At 42.3% G+C, this 14,098-nt stretch overlaps 1 protein-coding gene across 1 annotated transcript in view; it reads right to left on the bottom strand.

Annotated features, from left to right (window-relative positions):
• The window catches only part of si:ch211-51a6.2 (neurotrypsin), a 54,030-nt gene that overhangs the window by 15,942 nt on the left and 23,990 nt on the right, over window positions 1-14,098 (bottom strand). The window contains exons 8-11 of the mRNA XM_059946113.1: window positions 13,358-13,563; window positions 9,149-9,290; window positions 3,053-3,258; window positions 1,732-1,810 (exon numbers count right to left, since the gene is read on the bottom strand). Coding sequence (XP_059802096.1) covers window positions 1,732-1,810; window positions 3,053-3,258; window positions 9,149-9,290; window positions 13,358-13,563 — 633 coding nt within the window. The remainder of the gene's footprint in view (window positions 1-1,731; window positions 1,811-3,052; window positions 3,259-9,148; window positions 9,291-13,357; window positions 13,564-14,098) is intronic.

The following is a 14,098-nucleotide window of genomic DNA, read 5'->3' on the forward strand; positions in this document are numbered from 1 at the left end:
TAAACATTGAAATTGAGCTTGCATGAACCACTGGCAGCTCATTCCATATTCTCATGACCCTCTGAATGAAGATGTTCCCTCTTAAACTTTTCAACTTTCACCCTTACCCCATGACTGCAGGGGAAAAGGCCTGATTACATTTACTCTCTATCTATTCCATTCGTAATTATTCCTCATGTCCAAATCTTTTCAATTCACACCAAACCATAAGATCCTAAGATATAGGAGCAGAATTAGGCCATTTGGCCCATCACAGCTGCTCTACCATTTCATCATGGATGATCCAATTTTCCTCTCGGCCCCAGTCTCCTGCCTTCTCCCATGCCCCTTCATGCCCTAACCAATCAAGAATTTATCAACTTTTGCCTTAAATATACATAAAGACTTGACATCTACTGATGTCTACAGCAAAGAATTCCACAGAACCATCCACCAAAATCCTGAGAACCCTTTTTACCACAGAAATTAATCCTATTAATTTTAAAGGTGAGCAACTGACCAATATTGTATGGAAACACCAATGCTCTGGGAAAGAAAGGGCTACAGTAAATGGTGGACAAAGCCCAGTCCATCACAAATAAAGTCCTCCCCACCACTGAGTATTGCCGTATGAAAGCAGCATCCATCATCTATGACCCCCACCATCCAGGACATGCTCTGGTCTTGCTACTACCATCAGGCAGGAGGAGCAGAACCCTCAAGTCCCAAACAACTAGGTCCAGGAACAGTTATAAGATCATAAGATATAGGAGCAGAAGTAGGCCATTCAGCCCATTGAGTTTGCTCCACCATTCAACCTTGGGCTGATCCAATGCTTCCAGTCATCCCCACTCCCCTGCTTTCACCCCATACCCTTTGATGCCCTGGCTAATCAAGAACCTATCTATCTCTGCCTTGAGTACACCAAATGACTTGGCCTCCACAGTTGATCGTGGCAACAGATTCCACAGATTTACCATCCTCCGACTAAAGTAATTTCTCCACATCTCAGTTGTAAAAGGATGTCTTTCAATGCTGAAGTCATGTCCTCTTGTTCTAGAATCCCCTGCCATGGGAAATAACTTTGCGATATCTAATCTGTTCAGGCCTTTTACCATTCGGAAGCTATGAGATACCCCCTCATTCTCCTGAACTCCAGGGAGTACAGCCCAAGAGCTGCCAGATGTTCCTAATACAGTAAGCCTTTCATTCCTGGAACCATTCTCGTGAATCTTCTCTGAACTCTCTTTAATGTCAATATATCCTTTCTAAAATAAGGAGCCCAAAACTGCAAACAATATTACCCTACAACCATCAGAATCCTAAACTGGCGTGAATAACTTCACTCACTTCAGCTCTGAATTCATTCCACATCTCATGGACTGATTGGCAATGACTCTATAATTCAAGTTTTCAGTATTATTTATTTTTGTCTGCACCATTTGTCTTCTTTTACACAATGGTTGCTTGTCAGTCTTAGTCTACATATAATTTTTCATAAATTATATTGTATTTCTTTATTTTCCAGTAAATGCCTGCAAGAAAATAAATCTCAAGGTAAAATATGGTAACGTAGGTACTTTAATAATAAACTGTACTTCATTTTGAATATTAACAAATAGTAATCTGGTGGTAAATGAACCTTCACCAAAGACAGGTCCCCAATGTGACCTCCAATCTCTTCTGCCAGCTGGTTGACGCTGTCTCCACTAGGGAGAGCAGAAAGTGTGAGCCAGCATTCCCAGTTCCTACCTGATAGACTTGTTTCCCCCAATGATGCGCTTTTTGCGACGATTCATTGAACGCAGGCCGCACACTGAATGTAAAGAACCTGGAGGTCACACAAGAACAGATGGATTAGTAATTAGGGTGGGAACAGAATATGGTACCTCAGTACCAAATCTGTCAATTCGGTCAAGGATCAAGGACCAGAGGTCATGTTTATTCACCATATACATTTACATGTATTATAAATTGGCTGTGGTGTGTTGGATAGGGCATGCATGCAACAAAAAAGCAACATTCACCAATTATACAGAATATAGAATTATATAAAAATAAAGTTAGAGATTAAAGCACAGATATGGAACAAAATGTGTGTAAATACATAAATACCAGCATGTATTTACAATGTAAGCAGATTTGTAAAAAGTGGTTTAAGGTGCTTGCAGTGCAGTGCAGTGATGGGAGTAATAGATAGAGGGGGTGGGGGAGTAATTAGAATGGTTGATCAGATTAACTGACTAGGGAAGAAAACTTTTAAGATGGCATGAAGTTTTTGTTTTAATAGGTTTAGAGCACTTTCCAGAAGGGAGACTTTGGAAAAGGCAGTTTGCAATGTGGATAATGGCCACAATGCCCACTTCTTTGCCCTGGATGTAGACGAGTCCTACAGTGTTGGTAGACTGCAGCCAAGGAGCTTTTCAGCTAACTTAACAGTTCACTGTAGATTTCTATTATTGTGAGAGGATGCTGCACCAAAACAAATAGTAATGGCTGATGTGAGGATGATGGCAATGTGGAATTGCACCAGTATGTCACAAGTAGATAGATCAGAAGCAACACACCAAATGCTGGGGGGATTCAGTGGGTCAGGCAGCATCTTTGGAGGGAAGTGGACAGTAAATGCTTTGGGTTGAGACTCTTCATGTGGATCAGGTGGATTATTTATGTATTTATTTCATTTATTTAGAGATACAGTGCAGAACAGACCCCTCCAACTCTTCAAGCCATGTCTTCCAGCAACCCCTGATTTAACCATAGCTTAATCACAGGACAATTTACAACAACCAATTAACCTACGAATCTGTAGGTCTTTGGACTGTGGGAGGAAACTGGAATGATTAGGGACAGTTGAACTATGAAGAGAGGAGAGAGGGCACCTGTGGTGTACCATAGGTCCACTAACAAATAGAATTTCCAATTTCTGGTCTCATCAACTAAAAGTAGTCGAAACAGAACAGGGGTTGAACTGTTGAGAGAGAAGCGAGACAAACCAAGATCGCGTATTTGGTAACTCGGTCCAAGTTCTTCAAAGACGTGCACTTATCTCCAAGCTGCCATCATCACTCACCATTGCTGCTGAGATCCTCCAGCACATCCTCTTCGTAATCGCAGATCACGCCTGCATCCTCACTGTGCCAACAGTTATGGACGCCGAATCCTAGTGTGCCACATTCATCCAGTGACCGCTCATGGCCCGTGCACATCACGTTGTCCAGGTGAATGGGTCCACGACCCTCCCCAAAGTAGGCCATTGTTCTGGCTTTGGACTGGCCACTGGAAGAGGAGGGGTGTTCAGTCAATGCTCAGCGAGGCAGAAAAGGAGGACCTTCGACCCCTGAAGTCATTATCAAGTATCAACTATCCATTTGCATTAACCCATTACAGATTCTCCCCATGGTGGTGCAGTGGTTAGTAGGATGATAGAACAGCGCTAGCAACCAGGGTGCAGTTTCACTGCTGTCCATTAGGAGTTTATACCTTTTCCCTATGGGAACAAGACCTACCACATTCACCCTTGTCCCTTGTGATTCTACACCTTGATAAGATCACCTCTCAGTGTCTGACTCTGCGAGGAATATAGTCCTAGCCTGTCCAACCTCTCCCTGTAACTCAGTCCCTGAAGTCCTGACAATGTCCTTGTAAATCTTGTCTGCATAGCTTCCATAGTATCCTTCCTATAGCAGGGCAACCAAAACTGAATACTCCTAGTGTGGCCTCACAAGTGTCCTGTATAATTACATTGTGACCTCTCAACTTTTATGTTTAATGTCTTAATTTAAGAAGGACAATATTCAAAAAACCTTCTTCACCATCTTATGACTCAACTTTCAGTGAACCATGTACTTGTGCTCCCAGTTCCCTCTGTTGCTCTGTTCTACAGAACTCCCCAGCACCATGCCGTTCATTCCGTGGCTTTCCGTGATTTGACTTTCTAAAACATAGCAGCTCACACTTACACAAATTCATTTGCCATTCCTCAGCCCACTTCCTCAGCTGATCAAGATCTCCCTGTAACTTTTGATAATCTTCTTGTTGTTCACTACACCTCCTAATTTAATGTCATCTGCAAACATATTAAACGTGCCATTACAGGCTTATTCAAATTGATAATGGGCCCATCAGTGACACCTAAAGCACACCATTTGTCATGGGCCTCCAGTCCAAGAAACATAGAACAGCACATCACAGTACAGGCCCTTCAGCCCACGATATTGTGCCAAGATTTTAACCTGTGCTTTAGGAGCCATGTATCTATTTTCTGCCTATCAGTATTGTATTTTGTTTTGCACATTTTATTATGCGTTATGGTAATTTGTCACGTGGATTGGGGCGCGGTAGAAGTAGTAGAGTATAGTCACATATTCACCCTTTGTCCTAGTTAGAGGTAGACTAAGCAGGGAGTGGGTATTTTTGTTAACTGCTTATTATGCTAATTCTGTTATCGCTAATATTACTAACGTCTCTCAAAATCCAACCCTATGTCCCCGTCATGAAAGATGGAAATGAATAAGGCTGGTTATTAAGGCTCTGGTGAAGCTCTGGTGAAGAAAACCACGTGGGTTTTCTCTGAGTGTTCTGGTTGCCTCCCACAGTGCAAAGACGTACCATTTGGTTGGTTAATTGCTCATTGCAATGTCTCCTGTGATTAGGCTAGGGTTAAACAGGGGAATCAGAATCAGAACCAGGTTTATAACTACCGTCATGTGTCGTGATAATTGTTAACTTAGCAGCAGCAGTTCAATGCAATGCATAATATTGAACAAAATATTAATAAATAAATAAGTAAATCATATACCATACAATTGCAGTATATCTATATTGAATAGATTAGAAATCATGCAAAAAGCAGAAATTATATTTAAAAAGTGAGGTAGTGTTCACAGGTTCGATGTCCATTTAGGAATCAGATGGCAGAGGGGAAGAAGCTGTTCCTGAATCACTGAGTGTGTGCCTTCAGGCTTCTGTATCTCCTACCTGAAGGTAACAGTGAGAAAAGGTCATGCCCTGGGTGCTGGAGGTCCTTAATATTGGACGCTGCCTTTCTGAGACACCACTCCCTGAAGATGTCCTGGGTACTTTGTAGGCTGGTACCCAGGATGGAGCTGACTTGATTTACAACCCACTGCAGGTTCTTTTGGTCCTCTGCCCTCCCCCATACCACACAGTGATGCAGCCCATCAGAATGCTCTGCATGGTACATCTACAGAGGTTTTTGAGTGTATTTGTTGACATACAAAATCTCTTCGAACTCCTCATAAAGTAGTCGCTGTTTTACCTTCTTTGTAACTACATGGATATGTTGGGACCAGGTTAGGTCCTCAGAGATCTTGACACCCAGGAACTTGAAACTGCTCACTCTCTCCACTCCTGATCCCTCTATGAGGATTGGTATGTGTTCCTTCATCTTACTCTTCCTGAAGCTAACAAGCAGCTCTTTCGTCTTACTGACATTGAGTGCCAGGTTGTTGCTGCAACACCACTCCACTAGTTGGCATATCTTGCTCCTGTACGCCCTCTCGACCACCTGAAATTCTAACAACAATGGTTGTATCATCAAAAAAGTTATAGATAGTTTTTGAGCTATGCCTTGCCACAGGTATAGAGAGAGTAGAGCAGTGGGCTAAGCACACACCCCTAAGGTGTGCCATTGTTGATCATCAGGGAGGAGGACATGTTATCACCAATCTGCACAGGTTGTGGTCTTCTGGTTAGAAAGCTGAGGATCCAATTGCAGAGAGAGATACTGAGGCCCAGGTTCTGTAACTTCTCAATCAGGATTGTGGGAATCATGGTATTAAATGCTGAGCTATAGTCGATAAACGGCATCCTGACAGAAGAGTTTGTGTTGCACAGGTGGTCTAAAGCCACGTGAAGAGTCATTGAGATAGTCGTTGACCTATTGTGGCGATAGGTAAATTGCTGGGCAGCGTGGCTCAAAGGGTTGGAAGGGCATCCTCTGTGCTATATCTCAATAAAAATGAGCTAACAACCTTCCACTCTCACCCAGTGCTATCACCAAGCCAATTGGGTATCCAGTCAGTCAACTAATCCATGATTAATCCCATTTCTTCTCCCAAGATTCCCATCAACCATTCATCTACACACTAGGGACAATTTATTGTGGTTGATTAATCTGCTCAGAAAGTACACAAGACTATGATTGAATTCAGGTTGCTGGAGCTGTGAGACAGCTTCTTTGCTGGCTTTGTCCCTGCCTTGCCTTCATCTCTAAATAATGTAGATTTAATTCATGATTCTTCCCTCTCCATTGTGCTCTGGTGTGCTGCTTGGAGGGATATGGGACAACCGCAGGCAATTTGGACTGGTTGTGTGGGTATGGCCAGTGTGGAAATATACTTTACTTGTAGTAACAAAATGGAACCTGTATTGTACCAGAGTGCTTTGCTATTGGATCTGTGCAACATTATGCTGATGGAACCTGAGTCCTTGACCATCAGCAGACCAACAAACGTGTTACTGGAAGAATGCCAAGTACACTGATTAAGAAGAAGACTGGAATGTACTCTTTCCTTAAACTTCGTGGGTAGCTGTACCTGTGCATAAAGGAGTGACTATTGTGGTCTTTTTGGAAGTTATTGCCAGCTCTTGTGCAATGCGAGTCTTCCATTGCTGCAAGTAAATTAAATGTGCTTACGATTGATCCACTCGGAATTAATTGTTGTTTGGTATAAGATGTAGCAAAGAGTTGCTCGCCATTAGCATGGATTCAATGTGCTGTAATGAATAAAGATTCTTATGAAAGATTTTGAGGATCAGCTGGAAAGACAGACACATTAACACCAGTGTACTGAAGGAGGCCAACATGAACAGCATCTCCACCACATTAAAGCAACACTAACTCCAATGGATAGGTCATGTCATCCAGATGCTGAACTCATGTCTCCCCAAACAGATCCTTTATTCCCAGTTGAAGGAAGGTCAGTGAGCACCTGGGGGGCAAGGGAAATGTTTCAAAGATAACAACAACATCATTTTTCATTTTGAAATTCAACATTACATCTAAAGACGGGAAAGAACCTGCGCTCAATAGATGCACATGGAGGAAATCTGTTCAAGAGAGAGCTGTGCTAGATATGAATGATCTTTGCTGTTCTGCAGAGAACAAGCAGCAGCTGTGAAAGGAAAGACTGAACAACTACAAGACTCAACCACTAACTGAAGCCACTATGTACAGTTGCCCAACTGTACCAGAATATATAGCCATATAACAATTACAGCACAGAAACAGGCCATCTCAGCCCTTCTAATCCATGCCAAATGCTTACTCTTACCTAGTCCCACCCACCTGCACTCAGCCCATAACCTTCCATTCCTTTCCTGTCCATATACAGATCCAATTTTGCTTTAAATGACAATATCGAACCTGCCTCTACCACTTCTACTGGAAGCTCATTCCACACAGCTACCACTCTCTGAGTAAAGAAATTCCCCCTTGTGTTACGCCTAGACTTTTGCCCCTTAACTCCTAACTCATGTCCTCTTGTTTGAATCTCCCCTACTCTCAATGGAAAAAGCCCATTAAAGTCAACTCTATCTGTCCCCCTCATAATTTTAAATACCTCTATCAAGTCCCCCCTCAACCTTCTATGCTCCAAAGAATAAAGACCTAACTTGTTCAACCTTTCTCTGTAACTTAGGTGCTGAGACCCAAGTAACATTCTAGTAAATTTCCTCTGTACTCTCTCTATTTTGTTGACATCTTTCTTATAATTGGTGACCAGAACTGTACACAATACTCCAAATTCGGCCTTACCAATGCCTTGTACAATTTTAACATTACATCGCAACTCCTATACTCAATGCTCTGATTTATAAAGGCCAGCATATCAAAAGCTTTCTTCACCACCCTATCCACATGAGATTCCACCTTCAGGAAACTATGCACCATTATTCCTAGATCACTCTGTTCTACTGCATTCTTCAATAACCTACCATTTACCATGTATGTCCTATTTTGTTTATTCCTACCAAAATGTAGCACTTCACACCTATCAGCATTAAACTCCATCTGCCATCTTTCAGCCCACTTTTCTAACTGGCCTAAATCTCTCTGTAAGCTTTGAAAACCTACTTCATTATCCACAATGCCACCTATCTTAGTATCATCTGCATACTTACTAATCCAATTTGCCACCCCATCATCCAGATCATTAATGTATATGACAAACAACATTGGACCCAGTACAGATCCCTGAGGCACATCACTAGTCACCGGCCTCCAACCTGACAAACAGTTATCCACCATTACTCTCTGGCATCTCCCATCCAGCCACTGTTGAATCCATTTTACTACTTCAATATTAATATCTAATGATTGAACCTTCCTAACTAACCTTCTGTGCAGAGCCTTGTCAACTGAAGTCCATATAGACAACATCCACTGCTTTACCCTCATCAACTTTCCTGGTAACCTCTTCAAAAAATTCAATAAGATTTGTCAAACATGACCTTCCACGCACAAATCCATGTTGACTGTTCCTAATCAGACCCTGTCTATCCAGATAATTATATATACCATCTCTAAGAATACTTTCCATTAATTTACCCACCACTGACATCAAACTTACAGGCCTATAATTGCTAGGTTTACTGGATGGATCTGGATTGGCTTCCACGGCCATCTGAAGACCCACCAATAGACAAGTCATTGGAAGAACATCATACTCAACTCAAGTGATCGCAGTACCTACCTACTGGTCTATGAATAAGTGACTATTATTCTTCAGATACGGGATACCTCAAGCAGTACAGACATTCACACCAACATCAATTGACAACTTTCAGCAAAACAGAATAAAATTCAACTTGCATCATTTTAAAAGATATTTGTTCAGACAAGCTCTCAGTCAGATTCTGGGCAGTAGAATTAATTTCCACAGTCATTGAGTATACTTGAAGCGAAGGTCGATAGATTCTTGATTAGTCAAAGGTTATGGGGAGAAGGCAGGAAAATGGAGTTGAGAGGGATAATAAATCAGCCACGATGGGATGGTGGAAGCAAATCGATGGGCTGAATGGCCTAACTCTGCTCCTATATCTTATGGACTTAATAAAAACAGTTCCAATACATTACCTGATGTTTCTGAATGTTGGCAATGCACTCAGTAATTACTTTAAGATGATCAAAGTCTCCTTGACTCACCTGTAACCCAATTGTCTGCAGACAACCCTCGCGTCTGTGTCAGTCCAGCCGTCATCGCAGACACTTCCCCACTCTCCACCAAGATACACCTCCACTCGCCCCTCCTTCCTATTCTCTCCATCCACTAGTCTGATGACCGGCCCTGTGAACACACAAAACCAGCCATGGTCAGAGAGGTTAAAGTGCGCACAGAAACCTGAAGCAAAACAAAAGCTTCACTTGCCGGAAATCAGAAACAAAAAGAAAAAAAACACCAGAAATGCTCAACAAATTAGACAGCATGGGAGGAGTGGGAAGCTGAGTTGTAATTGGTAACGTAGAATACTGCAAGTCTGGTTCATTGGTGAGACCAATGGGGGGGAACTGCTTTGCCGTGGTGAGGTGGAGTCGTCTGTTCCAGCCACCCAGAGGAGGAGACGCCAGAGGCAGTGTGGGGCGGCAGATATCCATGCTGGGATGGGGGCTTGATCATCTCATCAGTGCTGCCTTCCAGGGTTCACTTGGCAGAAGACAAGCTGGATTGCGTTTCTCTGCAGCTGTACGTGCGTGATTATCAGACTGTTGCAGGCTTGTTCTTGTCGACAACACTCCATTCACCATCGACCTTTAGGACCTGACACTCAGGGACTGGAGATAGATTATTGTCTTATGTGACTCTATGTTTACTATTCTCTTATACGCACTATATGTGCCCTGCAGTGTGTACGACTATTGGTACTGTGTGTTGCACCTTAGTCCCAGAGGAACACAGTTTCAGTTTGGCTGTTTTCATGGGTATTTATGGGTTCATGGGCATTCATGGGTGTGGTTGAATGATAATTAAACTTGAAACTTAAACTTATTGGCAAAGCGTGAACACAAGTTTGCTTTACATTGCAGGGCAGAGTGCATGGAATGGTGAAGAGAATAAAGGGAATATCTGCACTTGGATGTAAACCAAACTTGTCCGGGTAACAAGTCCTTTTGATCAAAGAGGGCTTTCATCTATTAACTAGATCCAATCTAATTTAGATTTAATCATAATCTATTAAAAGTAATAGATTTCACCTAACAACATCCCATTCTGCCATGTCAGTTCATGGCCTCCTCGACTGCCATGATGAGGCAAATCTCAGGCTGGAGGAGAAACACCTTATATTCAACTTGAGTTGCCTCCAATCTGATGGCATGAACATTGATTCTTTAACTTCAAGTAATTTCTCTCCCTCTCCCTTCTCTCTTTTTATCCATTCACAACTCCAGTTCACCTCTCCCCCCTTCTCTTCTTCTCACCTTTCCCTCCTTCTAGTGCCCCTCCTCCTTCTCTTTCTTCCATGGGGCACAATCCTCTCCTATCAGATTCCTTCTTCTTCAGCCTTAACTTCTTCCACCTATCACCTCCCAGCTTCTTACTTCAGCCCCTCCTCCACCTTCACCTGGCTTCACCTTTATCCTAGCAACACACACAAGATGCTGGAGGAGCTCAGCAGGCCAGACGGCATCAATGGAAAAAAGTACAGTCGACGTTTCAGGTTGAAACCCTTCAGCAGGACTGGAGAAAGAAAGCTAAAGAGTAGATCCACCTTCATCCAGCCCTGTCCTCCACACCCTTATTTTAGCTTCTGCCTCCTTTCTTTCCCAACCAAAAACCTCGATTGTTTACTCTACTTCACAGATCCTGCTCGGTGTGTTAAATTTCTCTAGCATTTTGTATGCGTTGGCCAAGATTTCTGATATCTAGAGAATCTCTTGTGTGTAGATAAAACAGGCATTAACTTTTAGATTTCCAGCAATTCCTATGTTGTATATCTCTGAATGAATTTCTGAAGTTTAGAAGAATGAGAGGGATCTCATTGAAACCTGCCAATATTCAAAGACCTAGATAGAGTAGATGTGGAGAGGATATTTCCGGTTGTGGGAGAGTCTAGGACCAGAGGGAACACCCTCAGAATAGAAGGATGCCTACTTAGAAACAGATTTGAGGAGGTGAACCCGTGGAATTAATTGCCATAGACAGCTGTGGAGGCCAAGACTTTGGGTATATTTAAAATGGAAGTTGACAGGTCTTGATTAGTTAGGAAGTCAAAGGTTATGGGAAGAAAGCAGGAGAATTGGATTGAGATGGATAATAAATTAGCCATGATCAAAAGGTGGAGCAGATTCAGTGGGCAGAATGGCCTAATTTTGCTCTTACTGTATATCTTATGGTCTTAGAATAGGACTTCATTTCCTGGAAGGAGATTAAGGGCTGACTTGATAGAGGTATATAAGATCATCAGGGGCATAGACGAGGTGAAAGCACTTAGTCTTTTTGCCAGGGAGGGAGTGCTAAAGACATAAAGGCATAAATTTCAGGTCATTGGTGAGAGATTTAAACGGGACATCAGGGCAGCAATTTCCTACTGCAAAGAGGATACATTTTAAATTAGAAGGTAGTGTAGTGGTTAGTGTATTGCTTTATAGCACTGACTGTAAGATCAGGGATCAAGTCGCACCGCTGTCTGTAAGGAGCTTGTACATTCTCCCCATGACTGTCTGGGTTTCCTCCAGGTGCTCCGGTTTCCTCCCACAGTTCAAAGTCATTCGGCATATTTATAGCAGAAGTTGATAGATTCGTGATTAGTCAGGGTGTCAAAGCTTATGGGGAGAAGGAAGGAGATGGAGTGGAGAGGGATAATAAATCAGCATTAATGGAATGGTGGAGCAGACTCGATCGACTGAATGGCCTAATTCTGCTCCTGTTTGACACTCTTGTGGTCAATGTCCCTTCAAGTTCTGGTGTATCTCTTCTCTCTCCAATTGCTCTGATAATCTATTAATTAAACAAGTAATATCGCTGACATGATTTAACCTGAAGACAGATGAGCTCTGGACTGAGTGTTGAATGTGGAAGGGTGCTCACTGATCAACACAAACGAGTGGGGCTAAATGGCCCGTTCTGTACAGTACAATTCCATGATTCTTTCCTAAATCCAGGAGCAGGAAGCAACAATATAAAGATAAAAATTAGCTTTATTTGTCACATAGGCATGAAAAAGAATGAGTGAAATGCATCAAATTAAATCAGCAAGGATTGTGCTGACCACCGTGTAGGTGTCGCCACAGTTCTGACGCCACCACAATATGTTCACAACTCACTGACCCTAATCCAAAACATGAGGGAAAACTCAAGCACACAAACTCCTCACTGATTGTGGTGGGAATTTAACCCCTGTAGCAGTAATAGTGATGTGACGCACTGAAGTTACCATGCAGGTACAGGTAGTTTGGAAGTTGGGCTGTTGACAAGAGGTATGGAGTCTATAAGTAGGGAAGTTATGACTTCATTTTACAAAACACTGGAGAGACTATCTCATGAATCTCCTGGGGAAGCAGGGCAGGCAGATTCAAGGGCAATGGCAACTCAGAGGCTACATTTTAAATTAAAAGGTGGCATAGTGGTTCATGCATTGCTTTATAGCACTGGCTGAAAGATTGTGGTCTGCTGTCTGTAAGGAGTTTGTATGTTTTCTTCATGACTACGTGGGTTTCCTCCAGGTGCTCTGGTTTCCTCCCACTGTCCAAAGACATAGAATTAGGGCTAATAAGTTGTGTGCATATTGTGTTGGGTCCAGAAGCAAGATGACATGGGCTGCCCCAGCACAATCCTCACTGATTTGATTGGACACAAACAACACACTTCACTGTATGTTTTGATGCCCACATGACAAATAAAACTAATCTTTAACCTTTTATAGAGTCTGTGTGGCAGTAAAGTGGGAACGTTTGGATGGGGTTGGCACTGGTCTAATTTAAGGGTGGAGTACACTTGAGAGGCCAGTTGGCCAATTCCTGCTCTCGCTTTGTCTGTTCTTTTACCACAATAAACAAAAATTGTTGGCACTGGCCACATCCTTGAAGAAATAAGAGGAAAAATTAACAATGTGGAAATCAGCCATCCTACCCAATGGTCCACAGTAGTTTGTATTATCCCCATCTAACCCCTCGCTGTATCCTGTCATTCCTCTCCCCATGTGTTTACCCTGGGGAAAATGCAGTAAAGCAAAGGTTTACATTATGTCCAGTCAAGGATGGAGTGCAGATAGCCTGTAGAAAGTCCAGGCAGGAAGGGTCTTTGAAGAGAGTAGTTTCTTGCGCACAAGTAAGATAAAGTATGGTTGAGGAATGAGTCCAGTTAACAAGCCTACTGAACGGTGAAAGGTGAATGGAAAACTGCCTTCCACCTCTTACCTGTATGGGACAGTGTTATTTTGTTGGTCTCTTCCTGTGCACAAATCACACCCACATCCTCATGGTGGGAGCAGTCATGCTGACCCCAGTTGCTCCGAGCACATCCCAGAAGATTAGTTTCAGTTCCCATGCAGACCACATCATCCAGGAATATGTAGTCAGTTCCCTGTGCAAATGTGCCCTCTGATGCCACCAGTCCAGGGCCTCTGTTTGATGTAAACGCAAGTAACCGAGAGAGTAGAGGCAAATTAGTCAACAGAACTTCACCACAGCTCAACCTTCCACTTCAAAGCCATCTTGGGCTGGCAAATCATTTCAATTACCCCAAACAAATTAAGCAATTTAATTAAGCATGAAATTTATTTTTCTTTTGCATGATTTCAATTTGGATTCAGAGAATACTAGACTTCAGTAACTATGAATTAAGACTGATTCCACAGCCCACAGACTCTCTTTCAAGGACTCTATAAATCATATTCTCAATATTATCTATTTATCTACATGCTTTTAAACATTTATATACTATTTGTCTTCTTTTGTATATTGGCTATTTGCCAGTCTTTTATATGTATAGTTTTCATGACTTATATTGTATTTCTTTATTTTCCTGTAATTCTGTTCAAGAAAATGAATCTCACAGTAGTATATGATGATATACAGTGTACATATTTTGATAATAAATTTACTTTGACTTTGAATAGCTTTTCATTGATGCCACATGGCACTACCGTTTTAAGCACC

This window comes from Hypanus sabinus, chromosome 21 (assembly GCF_030144855.1).
Source record: "Hypanus sabinus isolate sHypSab1 chromosome 21, sHypSab1.hap1, whole genome shotgun sequence".
NCBI classification, from domain to species: Eukaryota; Metazoa; Chordata; class Chondrichthyes; order Myliobatiformes; family Dasyatidae; genus Hypanus; species Hypanus sabinus.